Source organism: Musca autumnalis, unplaced genomic scaffold, assembly GCF_047663935.1.
Source record: "Musca autumnalis isolate F117 unplaced genomic scaffold, ASM4766393v1 scaffold_2, whole genome shotgun sequence".
NCBI classification, from domain to species: Eukaryota; Metazoa; Arthropoda; class Insecta; order Diptera; family Muscidae; genus Musca; species Musca autumnalis.
In genome coordinates this window covers 14,459,261-14,483,844 of record NW_027411755.1, presented here as the reverse complement: position 1 = coordinate 14,483,844, position 24,584 = coordinate 14,459,261, and the positions used below count along the sequence as shown (strand labels likewise).

Genomic DNA, 24,584 nt, shown 5'->3' with positions numbered 1-24,584 from the left:
AGATTTCCGTAGGTGGCTTCTATAGAATAGAAGACCTCCGTAGGTGGCTTCTATAGAGTAGAAGGCCTCCGCAGGAGGCTTCTTCTAGAATAGAAGGCCTCCGTAGGTGGCTTCTATAGAATCGAAGGCGCCCGTAGAAAGCTTCTGTAGAATAGAAGACCTACGTAGGCCTCCGTAGGAGACTTCTATAGAATAGGAAACCTCTGTAGGAGGCTTCTATAGAATAGAAAACCTCTGTAGTAGGCTTCTATATAATATAAGGCCTCCGTTGGAGGCTTCTATAGAAAAGAAGGCCTCCGTAGTAGCCTTCTATAGAAAAGAAGGCCTACGTAGTAGGCTTCTATAGAAGACAAGGCCTCCGTAGGAGACTTCTATAGAATAGAAAACCTCTGTAGTAGGCTTCTATAGAATAGAAGGCCCCCGTAGGAGGCTTCTATATAATAGAAGACCTCCGTAGGAGGTTTCTATATAATAGAAGACCTCCGTAGGCGGCTTCTATAGAATAGAAGACCTCCGCAGGAGGCTTCTATATAATAGAAGACCCCCGTAGGAGGCTTCTATATAATAGAAGACCTCCGTAGGAGGTTTCTATATAATAGAAGACCTCCGTAGGAGGTTTCTATATAATAGAAGACCTCCGTAGGAGGCTTCTATATAATAGAAGACCTCCGTAGGAGGCTTCTGTATAATAGAAGACCTTCGTAGGAGGCTTCTATATAATAGAAGACCTTCGTAGGAGGCTTCTATATAATAGACGACCTCCGTAGGAAGCCTCTATATAATAGACGACCTCCGTAGGAGGCTTCTATATAATAGAAGACCTCCGTAGGAGGCTTCTGTATAATAGAAGACCTCCGTAGGCCTCCGTAAGAGGCTTCTATAGAATAGAAGACCTCCGTGGCGGCTTCTATAGAATAGAAGACCTCCGTAGGCGGCTTCTATAGAATAGAAGACCTCCGTAGGCGGCTTCTATAGAATAGAAGAGCTCCGTAGGAGGCTTCTTTAGAATAGAATGTCTCCGTAGTAGGCTTCTATAGAATAGAAGGCATCCGCAGGAGGCTTCTACGGAATAGAAGACATCCATAGGAGGCTTCTATAGAATAGAAGACCTACGTAGGAGGCTTCTATAGAATAGAAGACCTCCGTAGGAGGCTTTTGTAGAATAGAAGACCTCCGTAGGAGGCTTCTATAGAATAGAAGACCTCCGTAGGAGGCTTCTATAGAATAGAAGACCTCCGTAGGAGGCTTCTATAGAATAGAAGACCTCCGTAGGAGGCTTCTATAGAATAGAAGACCTCCGTAGGAGGCTTCTATAGAATAGAAGACCTCCGTAGGAGGCTTCTATAGAATAGAAGACCTCCGTAGGAGGCTTCTATAGAATACAAGACCTCCGTAGGAGGCTTCTATAGTATAGAATAGAAGACCTCCGTAGGAGGCTTCTACAGTATAGAATAGAAGACATCTGTATGAGGCTTCTATAGTATAGAATAGAAGACCTCCGTAGGAGGCTTCTATAGTATAGAATAGAAGACCTCCGTAGGAGGCTTCTATAGAATAGAAGACCTCCGTAGGAGGCTTCTATAGAATAGAAGACCTCCGTAGTAGGCTTCTATAGAATAGAAGACCTTCGTAGAAGGCTTCTATAGAATAGAAGACCTCCGTAGGAGGCTTCTATAGAAGAGAAGACCTCCGTAGGAGGCTTCTATAGAACAGAAGACCTCCGTAGGAGGCTTCTATAGAATAGAGGACCTCCGTAGGAGGCTTCTATAGAATAGAAGACCTCCTTAGAAGGCTTCTATAGAATAGAAGACCTCCGTAGAAGGCTTCTATAGAATAGAAGACCTCCGTAGGAAGCTTCTATAGAATAGAAGAGCTCCGTAGGAGGCCTCTATAGAATAGAAGACCTCCGTAGGAGGCTTCTATAGAATAGAAGACCTCCGTAGGAGGCTTCTATAGACCTCCGTAGGGGGCTCCTATGGAATAGATGACCTCCGTAGGAGGTTTCTATATAATAGGAGACCTCCGTAGGATACTTCTCTATAATAGAAGACCTCCGTAGGAGGCTTCTATAGAATAGAGGACCTCCGTAGGAGGCTTCTATAGAATAGAAGACCTATGTAGGAGGCTTCTACATAATAGAAGACCTCCGTAGGAGGCTACTATAGAATAGAAGACCTCCGTAGAAGGTTTCTATAGAATAGATGACCTCCGTAGGAGGCTTCTATAGAATAGAAGACCTCCGTAGGAGGCTTCTATAGAATAGAAGACATCCGTAGGAGGCTTCTATAGAATAGAAGACCTTCCTAGGAGGCTTCTATAGAATAGAGGATCTCCATAGGAGGCTTCTATAGAATAGAGGACCTCCGTAGGAGGCTTCTATAGAATAGAAGACCTCCGTAGGAGGCTTCCTTTGTAAAATTGCCACATTGGGCGCCATCTTAATAATTAAACACATACATTTTTATTTTTTAATATTTATTTTCAAATTTATTTATTAATATTTTTTAATTAAATAATTTAAGGGATACAGGGGTGGGAGATTCTCCACAACATAGCTTAAGGATCTAAAGAACATTTTTTCAATCTTTTTCATTTAAAATCTTAACTAATTAGCGAAGACCATAACACACTCTCTTAAAGTACTTTAAGGCAAAAAATTGGATGCGTGCTCAATTTTATTTTGAAAACACACAAAAAGACACAAAAAACAAAAACTTAAAAATATAAACACAAAGAATTAAAAAAATATATATCATAAAAATATGAGTATCATGTAGAGTTAATAATACAAAACGAAAAAAAAAAACTAATATAAGAGAATTGTTTAATAGTTCAGTTTTTTAATTAATTAATTAATACTTTGTTTATGTTGTCGTTTAAAAACAAATTTAAAAATAATTCTAGGTTAAGTCATTAAAGTGCGAGTAAGTAAAATTAGTAATAAAACAAAAGGTCAATAATTATTTTTTATGGTTTAGCAAGTTATTGGATTGGCAGATAACAAGGGACCCCCTTAAGTCGAGGGTTCCCTAAGACCTTCAGGATTAGTTTTCGTTGTAGTTTGTTTCCAGGTTAATTTTCTTTTCATTTCTTTTCTTTGCGAGCTCTAGATTTTTCACGTAATTTCGTTGTGGTCTTTATGATGGCCGACTTGAGGCCATAGACATGTTCATGGGTTTTGGTTATGACCTCTGTGGGTCTGGATGATTTTTGTTTTCGTTCGACGGCTACTGCTGATGATGACGTTGTTTTATCTTTTGAATGTTCTCTGGATCGATCTTTGGACGATGATGATCTGTGATGAGATTGGCGTTGATGATGATGTGCGGATTCTTGCTGCTGCTGCTGTTTTGAACGTTGTTGGGAATTTTTACTCTGGCTGTAAAATAGAAAAAAAAACAAATCATATATTTTTCTTAAATAATTTAAAAAATAGTTATTATTGGTTTAGTTTGACTTTTCAAACTACACTCTAAATTTTTACTACAGCCAGTTAGAGAGCGAGAGAGGGAGATACTTTTATTTTTCTGAAAATATTTCGATGAAACCACAAATGTTATTTTAACTACCCAGATGACGACAGAAAGAAATAGTGAAAAAGAAAAGTTATATCAACGTAGATAGCCAATAGGGATATTTCTTAAGTTTCATACGTTTTGTCTACGTAGGCAACATGTTCATAGTCAATCGTGATTAGAGATGCAAGTTATTTTCGAATAAAAATCTGTTTGTTAGTTTTATGATTTTTTGTTAAAAAATACAAATTGTAGGAAAGCAACAAATTTGGACTCAGGATTGTATTCCATAGCAGTTTCTCCCAATGTGGAGAATGTCTATTAGAAGTGGTTAAGGGTAAGAAAATAAATGTTGTATAATGTTGTAATGTATAATAATAAATAGCGCCCGACATGGGGTCACTCAAGTTACTTTTTTTATAAAAAAAAAGATTTTCCTGTAGAAGGTATTTTTATAAAAGACCAATCAATTTTTTATGAAAGAATTACTGCTTTATTCCAAATGTCAGAATGTCCACCTACAAGACCTCGACGTCTCCGTTGGCAAATCTTTTTAAAACGCCAACTAGTCTTCTTTAGACCAGAAGACCTTCTTAAAGAAACCAGATTACTTCTTATTGAAGACCAGAAGGTTTTCTTAACAGGACGAGAAGATCTCCAAATATAGGACCACATGGTTATCCTTAAGAAGACCAACTAGTATTTCTTTCGATACTTATGGAAGACTAGAATGTCTTTACATTGAAGACTAGAACGTCCTGAACTTCTACCTTAACCAAACATGAACGACAGCGAATGTCTTCTTATGCGAGACCATAATATCTTTATAATAGAAACCTAGAAGGTGCTTCTTTTTGCTGGAGATCAGAGTGTCTTCCATTAAAAAAAAAAACAGAAGAACTTTTTAGAGTTTTCCTATAGAAGATCATAAGGCCTTACTATAAAATACGAGGAGGTCTTCCTCTGGAATATCACAAAGTCTCCTTGCAGAAGACAACAAGCACTTTTCATAGAAGACCACAATGTCCAAAGGATCTTGTATAGAGGACAGGAAGGTCCTCTTGTAGAAGACAAGAAAGTTGTCTTTTAGAAGATTAGAAGGCTTTCTTCTAGTACACCAGAAAATCGGACTATAGAAGACCAAAAGGTGTTGCCATATAAGAACGCAGATGTCTTTCTTATAGAACACTAGAAGAAGGAAAGACCAAAATGCCTGGCTATAGAAGTCCGAAAGGTTTTCCTATAGAAAAGTTCACCGGAGATGACTTATCCCATACAGAAGTTCACCGGAGATAACTTTTCCCATACAAAAGTTAACCGGAGATGACTTTTCCAATACAAAAGTTCACCGGAGATGACTTTTCCCATACAAATGGTCACCGGAGATGACTTCTCCCATACAAAAGGTCACCGGAGATGACTTTTCCTATGCAAAAGGTCACCGGAGATGACTTTTCCTATGCAAAAGTTCACCGGAGATGACTTTTCCCATACAAAAGGTCACCGGAGATGACTTTTCCAATACAAAAGTTCACCGGAGATGACTTTTCCAATACAAAAGTTAACCGGAGATGATTTTTCTCATACAAAAGGTCACCGGAGATGACTTTTCCTATGCAAAAGTTCACCGGAGATAACTTTTCCCATACAAAAGTTCACGGGAGATGACTTTTCCTATGCAAAAGTTCACCGGAGATGACTTTTCCCATACAAAAGGTCACCGGAGATGACTTTTCCTATGCAAAAGTTCACCGGAGATGACTTTTCCAATACAAAAGTTCAACGGAGATGACTTTTCCCATACAAAAGGTCACCGGAGATGACTTTTCCTATGCAAAAGTTCACCGGAGATGACTTTTCCCATACAAAAGGTCAGCGGAGATGACTTTTCCTATGCAAAAGTTCACCGGAGATGACTTTTCCTATGCAAAAGTTCACCGGAGATGACTTTTCCAATACAAAAGTTCACCGGAGATGACTTTTCCTATGCAAAGGTTCACCGGAGATGACTTTTCCCATACAAAAGTTCACCGGAGATGACTTTTCCCATACAAAAGTTCACCGGAGATGACTTTTCCAATACAAAAGTTCACCGGAGATGACTTTTCCCATACAAAAGGTCACCGGAGCTGACTTTTCCCATACAAAAGTTCACCGGAGATGACTTTTCCCATACAAAAGTTCACCGGAGATGACTTTTCCAATACAAAAGTTCACCGGAGATGATTTTTCCCATACAAAAGGTCACCGGAGATGACTTTTCCTATGCAAAAGTTCACCGGAGATGACTTTTCCTATGCAAAAGTTCACCGGAGATGACTTTTCCCATACAAAAGTTCACCGGAGATGACTTTTCCCATACAAAAGGTCACCGGAGATGACTTTTCCTACGCAAAAGTTCACCGGAGATGACTTTTCCAATACAAAAGTTCACCGGAGATGACTTTTCCCATACAAAAGTTCACCGGAGATGACTTTTCCCATACAAAAGTTCACCTAAAGAATAGCAATGGAAGGCCGAAGTATTTCTTATGGAAGACTAAAAGATCCTCTTAGGTATGGCCAAGACGACTACTCTTCTTTTGATGGCAGGAAGATCGTCCCACAAAATACAGTAAGTTCTTGCTAGAGTACCACAAAGTTTTCTGAACAAGAATGTTTTTTAGAAGACTGGAAGGTATTCCAATGGAATATCAGAAGGTCTTGCAACAGATGTCCCGAACTGGAATACAATAGAAGAGCAGAAGGGTAATAGAAGACTTATGTCTCCAGACGTTTTTCATGGGAAGAAAAGCAGACGGTATTCTATGGAGGACCTCAAGGATTTATAGAAGAACAGAATGTTTTTCTATAGAGGACCAGAAAGTCTTCTTATAGGGAAACAAAAGGTATTTTCTATAGAAGAACGGAAGATTTTCTTATAGAAGACCAGAAGTTCTTCTTGTAGAAGACCGGAAGTTATTTCTATAGAAGATTGGAAGGGATTTCTACAGAAGAATATAAGATTTTTTTCTATAGAAGATCTGAACGTCTTCTTATAGAATATCAGAACGTTTTTTTATGGAAGACCGAAATTACTTTTATAGAAAACCAGAAGATGTTCTTACTGAAGGCCAGCAGGTCTTCTTACAGAAGGCAAGAAAGTTTTCTTATAGAAGACCAGAATCTCATCGAACAATCTTTTATAGAAGAATAGAAGATATTCTTATAGAATTTGATCTATCAGAAGACCAGAATGTCTTCTTATAAAATAACAGAGTTTTTTTCAATAGAAAATTGGTAGGTCTTCCTATAAGAGACCAGAAGATCTTCGTATAGTTTTCTCAAAGAAGAGCTGTAGGCCTTCTTATAGAAGAGCTGGTTGTCTTCCTCTAGAAGACATGAAGATCTTCTTTCAAAAGTAGTTTTAACTTTACATAGAAGTCCAGAAGGTATTCCAGTTGCCGAACTGAAGGACACCAGATGATCTTCTCATACAACACCAGGAAGATCGAAATATTTTCTTACAGAAGACTAGGAGGTCGTCTCATAGAAATCTAGAAGATCTTTCATAAAAAGGACAAGGATGTCTTTCTATAGAAGACCTAGAGGTCTTCATATAGAAGACCTAGAGGTCTTCATATAGAAGATCTAGAGGTCTTCATATAGAAGACCTAGAGGTCTTCATATAGAAGATCTAGAGGTCTTCATATAGAAGACCTAGAGGTCTTCATATAGAAGATCTAGAGGTCTTCATATAGAAGATCTAGAGGTCTTCATATAGAAGACCAGTACGTCATCTTTATAGAAGAGGACAAGGTCTTCATATAGAAGAAGAGAAGATCTTCTTATAGAAGTACTGGAGATCTTCTTATAGAAGACAGGAAAACAATCTTTTAAAAGAGCAGAAGGACTTCTTATAGACAAGAAGGACTCTTTATAGAAGATCTGAACGTCTTCGTATAGAAGACGTGGAGTTCTTCCTGTAAAAGGTTTGATGGAAGACCACCAGCATGTCCTTATATAGAAAATCAGAGGGAAGAACTCCTTTCCATAGAAGACCAGAATGTCTTCGTACAGGCGGTGAGAAGATCAGGATGTCTTCCTATAGATGAGCAGAAAGACTTCTTATTTTAGAGCAGAAAGTCTTCTTATAGAATACAAGAAGTTTTTCTTATAGAAAAGCCGAAGAAGAGAAGTCCAGAAGGGCTTCCTATATAAGACCAAGGAGGGCGTGTCTATATAGAAAACGATTGAAAGTCCATAGAAGGTCTTTTTATAGGGCATCAGAAGGGCTTCATAGAAGGATCTTGCTACATTTGGTTCTTCCAATTGAAGACATCCCTCAACAGGTTCTTTTTATAAAAGGCCTGTCCAGAATGCATTCCTAATAGAAGATCTGTATATAGAAAATCTGAACCTTTAGATGTTCTTAAAGATGTTCATATTAGATGTCCATATTGTCTCGAATTTTAATATCCATGTCTGTTCTGTTTGTGTAGTTTTGGTACTCTGTAAAAATACTACCAAATCTTCTTAGGAAGGATTTTCTATTGATTTTTGAGAAGGTCTTTTTTATTCCCCCACACCCCCCTTCCCTCCTTATAGAGAAGTTTTACATGGTTTATTGTGAGGGGTTTTTTGTAACCGTTGAAAATTGTTTGTTGTTGTCTAGACTGTGAATCGAATGTAGGGAATGTAGGCATTCAGAGTGCAAGACAGGTGTGCTACCAATTGCACCACGGTGCTGGGAAGTGGGATTTACAGCCTTCTATAAGAAGTTTTTTTTGTCTACTATTAAATTCTTTGCCTACGTGGTCATGCAACTATTTCTAACGAACATCCGTTCAGGGAAAAAGAGCGAATTCTCTCATATCTATGAGTATAGCCGATTTCAATCATCGAATCACCTTGGCATACTGGCAAAATCTTTTTGACATTATCAGCTACTCTCAGTAGTGTTGGCAGCATTTTGAGTATTTTTTTTCTGTGTTAGTATTTGAGTTTCGTTGGGCGCCATTAAAATTTAAATACCATTAATAGTATTTAATTTTTAATGGCGCCCAACTAGGAAACTTCTTAAAGTATGTCTTTTGAAATGTCGAAATGATCCCTTTGGTTGTCCTATTCATTTAAATTGGTCATAAATAAAAATATACAATATTTTTGTGCTAATTTTAATAAATGGCGCCCAATCTAGGGCTCCAATATATCTTCCTATAATTTGTTTATATTAATTTTTTGGACTTTTAGGGTTTTCAACTACCAATATATGAGCCCTTCAGTGCGCACATCGATTAACTCCGCTTTTTGAAAAATCTTGAATTTAAGTGTCAGAGCACTTGATATAGTCAGAACTTTTTATATTTATAATAACTTTCCTGAATAATAATGATTAGCACCATTAAATTACAAATAAACAGTGGCAAATATGCAGATATGCAGGGGTAAGCATACATTTCATCATCGCCTTTCTCAACTTTTCGTTTTATGGAGTTAATCGATGTGTGAACTGGGCGGCTCATATGTAAATCAGTGGGAAGACTGACTTGACTTAGATTGAATTTGTTGACAATTCAATAAATGGCGCCCAACGTAAATTACCCACCCAATAGAGAATTTTGAAAAAAAAAATTTTAGGATAGTTGGCGTTTTTTATTTGGGATGATGAATTCTATTTTGCATTTCAAAATAGTCAGGCTTAATCCCATAGTCGCTGTTTTAATATTTTATTAAAATAACTTTAATTTGTTTGTGGGATGTTTACCAAGGGGTAAGGCAGGAGAGACTATAGCTTCGGATCTCGCCACAGATCCTCATCAGTTTCCTTGTTTTTTGGTTTCAACAAGAAACTTTTGATACACAAGTGTCAATTGCTCGCTGATATAGATACGTGTCCAAAGAAACACTCTGATCGAGAATTTAAAATTATGGCTAGTGATAAACTTTCAATGAAATTGCAGGCTAAATTCGTTGATTTTGTTGGCATTAGAATTGCTTTAAAAAGCAGTCCGATATGAGGGAGTCCTATTTGCATATCCTTACGATTTTTCACTGTTGCTAAACTTTCAAAACTTTAATTTTTTTTAACTACTAATGACTGGATAACTAGTCAAATTTTTTTGATATTTTTTTTAAATGGCGCCCAACGTAAGTTCTTTTGGTTTCTATATCCTCACAGAGAGAATATTGGAATATGTATATTTTTAATTACGGCTTTTGCTAATCTCCTAATGGAAGTGCGTGCAAATGTGTTTTTCTTCACTTTGTTTAATAAATGGCGCCCAACGTAAGGACAACAGGATTGCATATTTTCTCAATAACAATTTTTGGGAATATTATTAAAAATATTGACCTATTTTAAACTTCCAACACGCTTCAGTTGAGACTGAAAGATTTGTTTCAACATTTCTTATAAATGGCGCCCAACGTTCATAATGCTGGTTCCTGTATACTCGGATTAAAGAATGTATTTTGAGTTTTATTAAAATGTTGACTTCTGTTAAGGTTCCACTGGAGGTGCTGGCAAATGTGTTTGATTTTGTTGGCATTGTTTTGTAAAATGGCGCATAAAGTTGAAATACAAGGTTTGCATATCCTCCCAATTTGGGTTTTTTGGTAAAAATCTCTAAACACGAGTTTGCATTTTTTTCCTGCCTCCTCAAACAATTAATTCGGGCTCAAAGTTAGAGTTTATTTGTGTGTTACTAATGGGAACGCTTGTTTAATTTTTGTCATATTTCTAATAAATGGCGCCCAACGTGGATGGCTTGGTTTTTTTATACCCAATGAGATTTCTAGTATTTTTTTACTCAATTGCAATAAGGTATAACAAGAAAAAAAATTTAGTTTCAGGTGAGGACGTAGGATACACCCCAGAAATATCGATTTCACCTTAACTCTGCTACATGAATTATGAAATAACGTTATAGGGAATGAAATGTTCTCAGGTTGTTAGCTTAAAATAATCGAAATAATGAAAGTTAAGATTAAAATCTAAGAACCTGAAGGTAGGTTAGAAGAATGCAACTACGAGATATGGATTAAAATACTACTACACTACAGCTACCTTAAGAAGAAGTAGAAGGAGCAGAGCTACGAAAATAAGAAAAAACTTTTCATTTCCTTACACTGTGAAAAAGTAAAAATGTATCCGAAATTAACGAGTTTTTGCATTGCAATTTTGTTGTGTGTGCAAAAGATGAGTTGTGCAGATTTCAAAACAAATGTTGGTTTGAATTTTGAATTCGCTGAAACGTTGAAAATTTTGAATTTCTTGATCGTTCGTTCGAATCGGTAAATTTCCAAAATGCTCAGTTTTGGGTTAAAAACACAGAATTTGGTGCCTTGATGAGGATTTGGTGGTGGTTGTGGTGGATGATGTGGTAAAAAGGGGGAAAGGGGGACTGACACTAATTGCAAGGTTAGTGGGGGCTTAAAATTGTATTGGGGTTGCGGAAAAGGTAGTGAGGTAGTTTGAAAAGGAAATTTGTGCCCGAAAATAAAGAAGCTTAAATTGCGAGTATTTTAAAGGAAAGCAGGGCGAAGGGGAAAAGGGAGGAAATTAATTTTCCTCCCTCTTCCCCTGTTTCCCTTTTGTCCGGCATACTATGAACATGTGCATATGCCAAACGGTTGATGCGTTGAAACTGTGCTGCGCACAGTCCTACGCCTTAATCCCTTGCCACCATATCCAAGATGATACTGATGATGATAACGATTACCACCCGCCGACCCGAAAAGCTGGGCATGATCATTAACCAGATTCTGTTGATAGGCTTTGGTATTAATGGCCGCCGGTACGGCATACAACATGTAATTGTCATAGACATGACTAACATCCGAATTACGTTTGGCTGGCAAATAGGGTAGAAAAGCAAAGGATGAAGATGTGGAGTGGGTAGACTTTTGTGAGGGTTTCCTGGCCTTGTTAAGCAAAGCCAAACGGCTCGTTGGCCTGGGTAGGGAACTTTTACGCAAAGTACTCTGATTCGAATAGCTGGGTGGTATTATTTTCGATTTCAATTTATATTCATAGGTGGGAGAATGATCATTGGAGGGGGAGTGGGACTGAGGCGGTGAGGGTGGTTGGCGTTCGGGTTTGCTGGGTATGGCTATGGGGATTAAGGATTGTTTACGCTTCTTGCGAGGCGGTTTTGGTGGAGGGATTTTTTCATCAGTTTTTGCCGTTGTTTGTTCATCGTCGTTGTCATCCTTGTTTTGCTTTTTCTCTTCTCTGATTTCTTCTCCTCTCTCAACCGTGTGGTGGCGGTGGTGTTGAAAGGAAGAAGAGGTTTGTGTCGTGACTACAGCAGCGATTTCTTTACTCGCTTCGTTATTGACTAAAATCTCTTGTTTTGTTTGTTCGTTTGCTAAATTCGTTACGCTTACGTACGTCGTATTTTCTGTTGATGCTGTTGTTGCGACTGCTTTCGTTTTGCTCGATTTCCCTGCAATCCGTTCGGAATCATTATTGTGGGATGAGGATGTCGTGGTCGTTGTGGTCGTGGTACGTTGTTCATGGCGTTGTTGGGATGTTGAGCGACTGGAGTGAGCTGTGCGGGGAAAATTAAAAATAATATTTGTTAATTTTACTTCAAAAAATATTAAGAGCTAAGATCAGTTTTTGAAAATTTTGATTTTCTTTGTTAAATCTTTCTAACGAAAAAGCTATTCATGTTATCTCTGATTAATCGGCGTTTTTAATTGTTGTGCTTTTGTGCGTGTTCTTTTTTTAACTATACCAAATTTTTGTTGGTGTATTCAGTGTGGGAGGGGGTGTGTGCGCTTGAACTATTTTTTTGAAGTTATTAAACAAATTTAGAGGTTATGTTTGTTTTTTCTTTTTAGTTTTTCATTCTAACCTAAAACGTTTGTGCAAATCTGTTGGCTGTGTGGCACCCATTATCAATAGGCCCAGTAGCAGTAACTCTGCAAGAAGATAATATACATAGAGAGTACATTAACAAATAAAATAGTTAACAAATATAGTTAATGGCGCCCAACATGGGACCTGATCTTTCAAACTGTCACTAAAACATTAGCATAGGATATAAAATGGCGCCCAATTTTTAGCTTCAGTTGGCGCACCATAAAGTTTTTGATATTATTCATAAAAAAGAGGGAATGTCTGACAAGACTTAGATTGATATGGTTGATGATTTAATAAATGACGCCCAACGTAAAAGCCCTGAGTTTCTATCAGGGCAATCATGAATATTTCCCTAGGAATTTTCCGCAAGGAAAATAATTTTATAAAGTGTAATTCTTTTAAAATAAATATTTTAAAACATTGAAAACCTACTAGAATAACTTAATTATGGAATATTTTCGTCGAATCGACAAAAATATTCCATTTTTGGACATAAATTGGAAATAAAAAATTGTGAAAGTAGGGAAAGGGAAAAAATTCTGCACGGAATTTTTATTCATGATTGCCCTGTATATTTTTCCTATAGATTTTGGAGAATTTTTACGTTGGGCGCCATTTTTTTTTTAATTATCAACAAAATCAATTTAAGTCATGTCAAAATCTTAAAACTCAAAATTGTAATGAATTATTTCACAAATATTTATAGGGTGCCTTAAATTATTTCAATTTTTTATATTTTTAATAAATGATGGCCAACCTTGTGCTTCCTTAGGCACACCATAAAGATTTGTGAAATAATTCATTACAATTTTCAGTTTTAAGTTTTTGACATGACTTAAATTGATTTTGTTGATAATTTTAAAAAAATGGCGCCCAACGTAAATGACCCAAGATTCTATATCCTTCAAATAGAAAATGTTATAACAAAAAAAATATATAATTTATACTAATGATGCCCAAATAAATTAATTCACATAATTTTTTGTTATTTTTAGTAAGTGGCGCCCAACTTGTGGCTTCAATTTCCACCCAATAAAGTTGGAGTTATTTAACTACCAATAGGCATCAGTGTCAGAAATGGCTGATAACTCTTAGATTGATTTTTTTTTGATCGTTTAATAAATGGCGCCCAACGTTAATGTCCCGCAATTGAGAATTTTTGATATATAGAATTTTCAAATTTTTTAGCTTCAGTTTAACTTTCAACGGAATTGCTGGCTAATGTCTGTGGTTTTTTGGCATTGGTTTGTAAATGGCGCCCAACGTGGAGATATCAATTATGCATATCCTCACAGTAATGACTTTATGTATTATAAGTTAAAATGTGGACCTTTTGTAAACATTCAAACAATTCAGTTGACTATATACCTAGATTTGCTTAAAAATGGCGCCCAACTCTTAATGCTCCCTGTTATTATGTTCTTGTAATGAAGAATTTATTTTAATATGTGGTAAAATGTTGCCCTTTGCTAAACTTCCAATGGAAGTTCTGGCAAATATGTTTCATTTTGTTGGCATTGCTTTGTTAATGGCGCCCCAGGTGGGTGGATATACCAGGTTTCTATATCCTCAGAAGAACTATTGGGTCTTCTATAGCAAAAGAAAACGTTTTGAGGTCTTCTATAGGCAGAAGATGACCCCTTGAGGTCTTCTACGGACATAAGATAAACTCTTGAGGTCCAATATAGACTGAAGAATACCTTTTTAAGGTCTTCTATAGACAGAAAACCTCTTGACGAGGTCTTCTGTGGACAAAAGACCTTTGAATGAGTTCTTCTATAGGCTGGAGACCTCTTGACAATGTCTTCTATAGGCGGAAGACCTCTTGACGAGGTCTTCTACAGGCTGGAGACCTCTTTACGAGGCAGAAGACCTATTGATGAGGTATTCTGTAGGCAAATTACCTCTTAACGAGGTCTTCTACAAAGAGAAGACCTCTAAACGGGGTCTTCTATACAAAGAGGAGCTTTTTTCTTTACGCAGAATAACCCTTGACGGTGTCTTCTACACACAAAAGACCTCTTGACGAGATCTTCTATACAAAGAGGACCTCCTCAAGAGGTCTTCTATACACAGAAGACCTCTTGACGAGCTCTTCTATACACAGAAGATCCCTTGACGAGGTCTTCTATACACAGAAGACCCCTTGACGAGGTCTTCTATACACAGAAGACCCCTTGACGAGGTCTTCTATACACAGAAGACTCCTTGACGAGGACCTCTATACACAGAAGACCTCTTGACGAGGTCTTCTATACACAGAAGATCTCTTGACAAGGTCTTCAGAAGACATATCTTTTGACGAGGTCTACTATACACTAAAGACCTATTCTATACAAAGATAACCTTTTGACGAGGTCTTCTATAAACGGAAGACCCCTTGACGAGGTCTTCTATACAAAGAAGATCTCTTGACGAGGTCTTTAGAAGACATATCTTTTGACGATACAAAGATAACCTTTCGACGAGGTCTTCTATAAACGAAAGACCTCTTGATGAAGTCTTCTATAAACGGAAGACCTCTTGATGAGGTCTTCTATACACAGATGCCCCCTTGACGAAGTATTCTATAGAAGGAAAACCTCTTGACGAGGTCTTCTATACCCAGAAGACCCCTTGACGAGGTCTTCTATAGAAAGAAAATCCCCTTGACGAGGTCTTCTATACACAGAAGACCCCTTGACGAGGTCTTCTATAGAAAGAAAACCTCTTGACGAGGTCTTCTATACACAGAAGACCCCTTGACGAGGTCTTCTATAGAAAGAAAACCTCTTGACGAGGTCTTCTACACACAGAAGACCTCTTGACGAGGTCTTCTATAGAAAGAAAACCTCTTGACGAGGTCTTCTATACACAGAAGACCCCTTGACGAGGTCTTTTATAAAAAGAAAACCTCTTGACGAGGTCTTCTATACACAGAAGACCCCTTGACGAGGTCTTCTATACACAGAAGGCCCCTTGACGAGGTCTTCTATAGAAAGAAAACCTCTTGACGAGGACCCCTTGACGGGGTCTTCTATAGAAAGAAAACCTCTTGACGAGGTCTTCTATACACAAAAGACCCCTTGACGAGGTCTTCTATAGAAAGAAAACTTCTTGACGAGGTCTTCTATACACAGAAGACCCCTTGACGAGGTCTTCTATAGAAAGAAAACCTCTTGACGAGGTCTTCTACACACAGAAGACCTCTTGACGAGGTCTTCTATAGAAAGAAAACCTCTTGACGAGGTCTTCTATAGAAAGAAGACCCCTTGACGAGGTCTTCTATAGAAAGAAAACCTCTTGACGAGGTCTTCTATACACAGAAGACCCCTTGACGAGGTCTTCTATACACAGAAGGCCCCTTGACGAGGTCTTCTATAGAAAGAAAACCTCTTGACGAGGACCCCTTGACGGGGTCTTCTATAGAAAGAAGACCCATTGACGAGGTCTTCTATAGAAAGAAAACCTCTTGACGAGGTCTTCTATACACAAAAGACCCCTTGACGAGGTCTTCTATAGAAAGAAAACTTCTTGACGAGGTCTTCTATACACAGAAGACCCCTTGACGAGGTCTTCTATAGAAAGAAAACCTCTTGACTAGGTCTTCTATACACAGAAGACCCAATAACGATGTCTTCTATAGACAGAAGACCTTCTGACGAGGTCTACTATACACAGAAGACCTATTCTATACAAAGATAACCTATTGACGACGTCTTCTATAAACGGCAGATCTCTTTATGAGGTCTTCTATACACAGAAGACCCCTTGACGAGGTCTTCTATACACAGAAGACCCCTTTACGAGGTCCTCTATACACAGAAGACCTCTTGACGAGGTCTTCTATACAAAGAAGATGTCTTGACGAGGTCTTCAGAAGACATATCTTTTGACGAGGTCTACTATACATAGAAGGCCCCTTGACGAGTTCTTCTATAGAAAGAAAACCTCTTGACGAGGACCCCTTGACGGGGTCTTCTATAGAAAGAAAACCTCTTGACGAGGTCTTCTATACACAGAAGACCCATTGACGAGGTCTTCTATAGAAAGAAAACCCCTTGACGAGGTCTTCTATACACAGAAGACCCAATAACGATGTCTTCTATAGACAGAAGACCTTCTGACGAGGTCTACTATACACAGAAGACCTATTCTATACAAAGATAACCTATTGACGAGGTCTTCTATAAACGGCAGAACTCTTGATGAGGTCTTCCATACACAGAAGACCCCTTGACGAGGTCTTCTATACACAGAAGACCCCTTTACGAGGTCCTCTATACACAGAAGACCCCTTTACGAGGTCCTCTATACACAGAAGACCTCTTGACGAGGTCTTCTATACACAGAAGACCCCTTGACAAGGTCTTCTATACAAAGAAGATGTCTTGACGAGGTCTTCAGAAGACATATCTTTTGACGAGGTCTACTATACATAGAAGGCCCCCTGACGAGGTCTTCTATTGAAAGAAAACCTCTTGACGAGGACCCCTTGACGGGGTCTTCTATAGAAAGAAAACCTCTTGACGAGGTCTTCTATACACAGAAGACCCATTGACGAGGTCTTCTATACACAAAAGACCCCTTGACGAGGTCTTCTATACACAGAAGACCCCTTGGCGAGGTCTTCTATAGAAAGAAAACCTCTTGACGAGGTCTTCTATAGAAAGAAAACCTCTTGACGAGGTCTTCTATACACAGAGACCCCTTGACGAGGTCTTCTATAAAAAGAAAACCTCTTGACGAGGTCTTCTATACACAAAAGACCCCTTGACGAGGCCTTCTATAGAAAGAAAACCTCTTGACGAGGTCTTCTATACACAGAATACCCCTTGACGAGGTCTTCTATAGAAAGAAAACCCCTTGACGAGGTCTTCTATAGAAAGAAAACCTTTTGACGAGGTCTTCTATACACAGAAGACCCCTTGACGAGGTCTTCTATAGAAAGAAAACCTCTTGACGAGGTCTTCTATACACAGAAGACCCCTTGACGAGGTCTTCTATAAAAAGAAAACCTCTTGACGAGGTCTTCTATACACAGAAGACCCCTTGACGAGGTCTTCTATAGAAAGAAAACCTCTTGACGAGGTCTTCTATACACAGAAGACCCCTTGACCAGGTCTTCTATAGACAGAAGGCCCCTTGATGAGGTCATCTCTACACTGAAGACCTCTTGATGAGGTCTTTCCTACATAGAAGACCTCTTGATGTGGTTTTCTCTACACAGAAGACCTCTTGATGAGGTCTTCTCTGCACACAAGACCTCTTGATGAGGTCTTCTCTGCACACAAGACCTCTTGATGGGGTCTTCCGTACATGGAAGACCTCTTGATGTGGTTTTCTCTACACAGAAGAACTCTCTTAAAGAGGTCTTCCATATACAGAACGCCTCTTGACAAGGACTTCAGTAGACAGAAGAACTCTCTACGAGGTCTTCTATAGCAGAAGACCGCTTAACGAGGTCTTCCATTGACAAAAGACTTCTTGACGAGGTCTTCAACAGGCAGATGACCTCTTAACTACCGGGGATCTCTGGACTTGGCTGTCTTTAGACAGAAAATCTCTTAACGAGGCCTTCTATAGAGAGAAGACCTCTTAGCGAGGTCTTCTTTGGTCTTCTATGGAGAAAAGACTTCCTGAAACGGTCTTCAATAGATGGAACACCTCTTAATGCGGTCTTCTATGGAGAGAAGACCTTTTGACGAAGTCTTTTATAGAGATAAGACCTCTTGACGGGGTCTTCTATAGACAAAAGACCTCTGGTCGAGATCTTCTATAGGAAGAAGACCACTAGCCAAGGTCATCTTAGACAGGTCTTATATAGTCTTCTTCTTCTGTCTAGAGAAGACCACAAAAGAAGACCTATAGAAGTCCTCAGGAGGTTTTCTGACTATAGAGTACCTCAAGAGGTCTTCTTCTGCATATAGAAGACCACAAGAGGTCATCTACTGGATATGGAAATTTCAAGAGGTTTTCTTCTGCTTATAAAATACCTCAAGAAGTCTTCTTCTGTATATATAAGTCCTGAGGAGGGCTACGTCTCCCTATTAAAACCTCAAGGGGTATTCTTTCATATAATAACTTAAGAGTTCTTCTACTATAGAATACCTCAACAGGTTTGTTTGTCTTTAAAAGACCTCAAGAGGTAATTTGCCTATAGTACAACGGAAGAGGTCTTCTTCCTCTTTGGTCTTCTATCGACGTCGGAATACCCCTTGAAGTCTTTTATGGATGACAGAAGACCTCTTGAGACGACAGAAGACTTATTGAGCTCTTTTATGGACGACAGAATACCTTGTGATCGCCATAAGACCTCTTAAGGTTTTCTATAGACAACATAAGTCCTCTTTAGGTCTTCTCTGGACGAAAAATTACCTGTTGAGGTCATCTATAGACGATAGAAGACCCCTAAAACAAAATTTTTTCTTCTTCCATAACTTAAGAGGTCTTCTACTATAGAATACTTCATCAAGTCTTCGTTTGTCTTTGGAAGACCTCAAGAGGTATTTTCCCTATAGAAGACCGGAAGATGTCTTCTTCCTCTTAGATTTTCTATGGACGACGGAATACCTCTTGAAGTCTTTTGTGGACGACAGAAGACCTCTTGAGACGACACAAGACTTCTTGAGGTCTTCTATGGACGACAGAATACCTTGTGAACGCCATAAGACCTCTAAAGGTTTCCTATAGACAACATAAGACCACTTTAGGTCTTCTCTGGACGAAAAAATACCTGTTGAGGTCATCTATAGACGATAGAAGACTCCTAAAACAATTTTTTTTCTTCTATCAAAGTATAATAATAATATTAAAGTATCAATAATAATCCTTAGACCCCACAACAGGTTTTTTGCATTACCCTATATTCCAAAATGTTTTTCGCTTCTGACATGCGTGTGTATTGGTGTAGGGTGTCAAGTGGTCTATATCAAAACATATTATAATCCTCAACTTACCCTTTGATCTTGATAACTTCTCCTTTTCCTTGTCGGCGGCGCTGGCGGTGCCGCGTTCCAAACGATGCGATGAGGAGCGCATTGAATTGTTGCGTTCATCATCGCGTGACAAACGTGATGCGGAAGCGTGTTTTCCATTACTTTCCTGTTTTTCAGAAGATTTACCTGAAGCTGTTGCACGTTTTAAACGTTGCGAGTCACGCAACTCATCACGATGACGGCGACCGCTTGAACTGATTGCACTACCGCGCTGCAGTGATGATGTGTGGTGGGGTTCACGTTGTAGGGCTTCACGTTTCGGTGTGGATAGGGATGTGGTGGCAAGTCCATTGACATTATCCTTGTTGCACTCAACACGTTCTTTGTGGGTTGAAGAACGTGTGGTACTGGATGAACGTTTGAACTCACCGTGTGTGGTGGTGGTGGAAGAGGAGGAGGTGGATTTTGAAGGTTTTGCATCTTGCCGATTAAGTGCCGCAGAGGAAGAAGAAGAATTGGAAGTACGTTTGGTTTTTGCCCGAGAACGATCCTCACGACGTAAACTGTTACGCAACTGTTGATGTTGGTGCTGTTCCTCTCCCGAGGAATATTGGGAGTGATAGGAGCGTTGAGAATCCAAGGAACTGGAACGTCGCTCCGTTTGGGGTCTATGGGATTTATGTTTCATCATTTGCGTAGAACGTGTGGACTTTGTGGCTGCCTTTACGTTGTCATATTCCTTTTCACTGGACAAAGAACGGGATCTGGCTCGAGGACAACATTCTACGGAAGATTGGGAGGAGGTGCGTTCCCTTGTGGTGGTTGTTGTTGTGGTTGCATTCATGCGGTTTGGCGATGGTGTGGAATGGCGTGTTGATTTCTTGGCCTCAGAGGCTAAGGTGCCACGTGCCACCTTGACGGCTATACAGGTGTCGGAGATCTTTTCCGTTATGGCCTTCTCATCAATGGTTTCGAGTGGTTTGGAGTTGCGTCTCTGCAGAGAACGACGTTTGCGATCCTTTAGGGAAGCTTCATCGGAGAGTTCCTGGGAGAAAGAAAACATAACCTTAAAAATCTCTTGTCACCATTTGATGTTATCGCTCACTTACCCTCAAAGTTTGATCAGCACTTTCATTCATTTCACTCAAAATCATGGCATCCCGCTGTAAATCCAATTTCCTATCATACACCTCCTTTACCTTAAAAACGGGCGTAATTTCATTGGCAATATTTTCATAGAGATGTTCCTCTTCCTCGTCCAGTTCGGCCTTCTTTTTCAAAGATGTCCTTTCTGTGGGCTTAATGTTCGATGGATCCTCTCGATGTTGTGGTGGAGGAGGATTATGTTTCAGCAAATCCGGTTTATCATGTTCCAATTGCCATTTACTGGGAGTGGATCTCTCGTTCTCCCCCTGTCTACCAGACATTTCTTCGCTTAACCTTCTCAGCGGCAAAGAACGTTTGGGCGAGTTGCGGCTAGCAGATGACAGCTGCGGGTATTTTCCTCTTAATTTTTCTTGTTCCAATTTTGATGCTTCTATGCCAAAATAGGAGAGTTCATGTTCTCGTAGTTGACGGGCTCCACGGGCTTCTTTGATAATTTTCAGCGAGTCTTTGGTGGGTAGACTCGATTGATAGGGTTTTGTGGTGGATTTGGTTTCAGAAACAACTACAAGAAAGAGAGAGAAGTTAAGAGGTGAATAATATGTTATGGTTTCATTTTACTTACCACTGCTGTTAACGGTTCTTGGCTTTGCTACTGGTGGCACAACTTTTACCGCTGTGGGGACTTCCGTTGTTGCCTGTGGTGAATGTAATTTAATACTCATCACATTGGAGGTGGGTAGATCTGCAAGTGTTGGAAAAAAATGTAATTTGGTTAGAGGTTGTTGAATTGACCGGTACTGTACACACAAAGTTTTCATGGAGTGTGAAGAAATTTTTTGGGTCTGTAAGAAATTTATGAATGTGGTAAGTTGTTGTATGAGGGATTGTGGTGTCTTTTTGGACGAGGTATTCTATACACGGAAGACGTCTTAATGAGGTCTTCTATAGACAGAAGACCGCTTGACGAGGACTTCTATAGGCAGAAGACCCCACAACAGGACACAAGATTTCTTGACGAGGACTTCTATAGAAAGAAGACCTATTTACGAGGTATTCTACAAACAGAAGATCTCTTGCGATGTCTGCTATAGACAAAAGACCTTTTGACGAAGTCTTCCATCTACAGAAGACTCTTGACGGAGTCTGACAGAAAACATCTTTCTATGACCAACAGAACAGCTCGTGGGGTCTCCTACGGACGACAGAAGACCTTTTTCGTCTTCTGAGGACAAAAAACGACCTCTTGGTCTCTCTTTAGCCATAAAGCTGAGGGTATAATAAACCTTAGATCCCTGGACTGGCTACTATTTTGCGCTTGTCCTATATCCCCAATTGTTTCGTTTATAGTCAATTTCTGTTTATAGGCAGAAGACCCCATAACGAGGTATTTTATTAACAGAAGATCTTTTGACGAGGACTTCTATAGATATATGGGGGCCTTCTATAGACAGAACACCACACAATGAGTTCTTTTTTAGACAGAAGATCCCAGAATGAGGTCTTCTATAGACAGAAGATTCCAAACCGTGGTCTTCTATAGACAAAAGACTCCACAGCGAGGTTTTCTATAGACAGAAGACCCCACAACGAGGTCTTCTATAGACAGAAGACCCCGCAACGAGGTCTTCTATAGACAGAAGACCCCACAACGAGGTCTTCCATAGACAGAAGACCCCACAACGAGGTCTTCTAAAGACAGAACAACCCACAACGAGGTCTTCTAAAGGCAGAACAACCCACTACGAAGTCTTCTATAGACAGAAGACCGCTTGCGAAGAACTTCTATATGCAGAAGATCCCACAACGAAGTCTTCTATAGACAGAGTATCCCACTACGAGGTATTCTATATTCAGACGACTTCTTGCGAAGGACTTCTATAGATAGAAGACCCCATAGCGGGGCCTCTATAGACAGAAGACTCCACTACGAGGTCTTCTATAGACAGAAGACTTCTTGCGAAGGACTTCTGTAGACAGGAGACCCCACAACGAGGTCTTCTAAAGACAGAACACCCCACTACGAAGTCTTCTATAGACAGAAGACCTCTTGCGAAGAACTTCTATATGCAGAAGATCCAACAACCAACTCTTCTATAGACAGAGCACCCCACTACGAGGTCTTCTATAGACAGAAAACTTTTTGCGAAGGACTTCTATAGACAGAAGACCCCAGTTCGAGGTCTTCTATAGACAGAAGACCGCTTGCGAAGAACTTCTATATGCAGAAGATCCCACAAGAAGTCTTCTATAGACAGAGCATCCCAATACGAGGTCTTCTATAGACAGAAGACTTCTAGCGAAGGACTTCTATAGACAGTAGACCCAACTACGAGGTTTTCTATAGACAGAAGACCCCACAACGAGGTATTCTATAGACAGATGACCCCACAACGAGGTCTTCTAAAGACAGAACACCCAACTACGAGGTCCTCTATAGACAGGAGACCCACTACTAGGTCTTCTATAGACAGAAGACCCCGCAACGAGGTCTTTTATAGACAGAAGACCCCACAACGAGGTCTTCCATAGACAGAAGAACCCACAACGAGGTCTTCTAAAGACAGAGCACCCCACTACGAGGTCTTCTATAGACAGAAGACCCCACAAAGAGGTCTTCTATGGACTGAAGTCCCCACAAAGAGGTCTTCTATAGACAGAAGACCCCACAAAGATGTCTTCTATAGAGAGAAAACCCCACAAAGAGGTCTTCTATAGAGAGAAGACCCCACAAAGAGGTTTTCTATAGGCAGAAGACCCCACAAAGAGGTCTTCTATAGACAGAAGAACCCGCAGCGAGGTCTTCTATAGACAGAAGAGCCCACAGCGAGGTCTTCTATAGACAGAAGAGCCCACAGCGAGGTCTTTTATAGACAGAAGACCCCACAGCGAGGTCTTCTATAGACAGAAGACTCCACAAAGGGGTCTTCTATAGACAGAAGACCCCACAAAGAGGTCTTCTTTAGAGATAAGGCCCCAAAAAGAGGTCTTCTATAAACAGAAGACCCCACAAAGAGGTCTTCTAAAGACAGAAGACCCCACAAAGAGGTCTTCTATAGACAGAAGACCTCACATAGAGGTCTTCTATAGACATAAGACCCCACAAAGAGGTCTTCTATAGACAGAAGACCCCACAAAGAGGTCTTCCAAAGACAGAAGACCCCACAAAGAGGTCTTCTATAGACAGAAGACCCCACAAAGAGGTCTTCTATAGACATAAGACCCCACAAAGAGGTCTTCTATAGACAGAAGACCCCACAAAGAGGTCTTCTATAGACAGAAGACCCCACAAAGAGGTCTTCTATAGACAGAAGACCCCAAAAAGAGGTCTTCTATAGAGAGAAGACCCCACAAAGAGGTTTTCTATAGGCAGAAGACCCCACAAAGAGGTCTTCTATAGACAGAAGAACCCGCAGCGAGGTCTCCTATAGACAGAAGAGCCCACAGCGAGGTCTTCTATAGACAGAAGAGCCCACAGCGAGGTCTTTTATAGACAGAAGACCCCATAGCGAGGTCTTCTATAGACAGAAGACTCCACAAAGAGGTCTTCTATAGACAGAAGACCCCACTCCGAAATCTTCTATAAACAGAAGGCCCCACAACGAGAATACTTCTTGCGAAGGACTTCTATAGCCAGAAGACCCCACAGCGAGGTTTTCTATAGACAGAAGACCCCACAACGATGTATTCTATAGACAGAAGACCCCACAACGAGGTCTTCTATAGACAGAAGGCCCCACAACGGGGTCTTCTATAGACAGAAAACCCCACAACGAGGTCTTCTAAAGACAGAAACCCCACTACGAGGACTTCAATAGACAGAAGAACTCTTGCGAAGGTCTTCTGCAGACAGAAGACCCCACTACGGGATCTCCTTTAGACAGAAGACTCCACTACGAGGTCTTCTATAGTCTGAAGACTTCTTGCGAAGGACTTCTATAGACAGAACACGCCACAACAAGGTCTTCTTTAGACGGAAGACCCCACAACGAGCTCTTCTATATCTTGACGAGGACTGTTATATGTATATAAGAGCCTTCTAAGGAGAGATTGTTTATAGACAGAAGACCCCATTTTGAGGTCTTGGCGAAGTCTTCTATCGACGAAAGACCCCTTGACCAGGTCTTCTAAACACAAAAGTCCTCTTAACGAGGTCTTTTTTTGACAGAAGACATCTTAACGAGAACTTCTAAAGAC

The 24,584-nt window shown here is 39.8% G+C and overlaps 1 protein-coding gene across 20 annotated transcripts in view; it reads right to left on the bottom strand.

Annotated features, from left to right (window-relative positions):
* Window positions 1-2,657: 2,657 nt before the first annotated feature.
* The window catches only part of LOC141393706 (uncharacterized), a 101,338-nt gene continuing 79,411 nt past the window's right edge, over window positions 2,658-24,584 (bottom strand). For 12 of the 20 annotated variants that reach the window (XM_073967072.1, XM_073967076.1, XM_073967074.1 and 9 more), the window contains 5 exons: window positions 21,013-21,132; window positions 20,393-20,952; window positions 19,305-20,328; window positions 10,625-12,049; window positions 3,077-3,379 (listed from right to left, as the gene is read on the bottom strand). In XM_073967072.1, the coding sequence (XP_073823173.1) occupies window positions 11,103-12,049; window positions 19,305-20,328; window positions 20,393-20,952; window positions 21,013-21,132 (2,651 nt within the window). In that variant the 3' untranslated portion in view covers window positions 3,077-3,379; window positions 10,625-11,102. Of the gene's footprint in view, window positions 3,380-10,624; window positions 12,050-12,358; window positions 12,426-19,304; window positions 20,329-20,392; window positions 20,953-21,012; window positions 21,133-24,584 lie in introns of all 20 variants that reach the window. The other 8 variants (XM_073967075.1, XM_073967082.1, XM_073967090.1 and 5 more) reach the window with 3 other exon arrangements.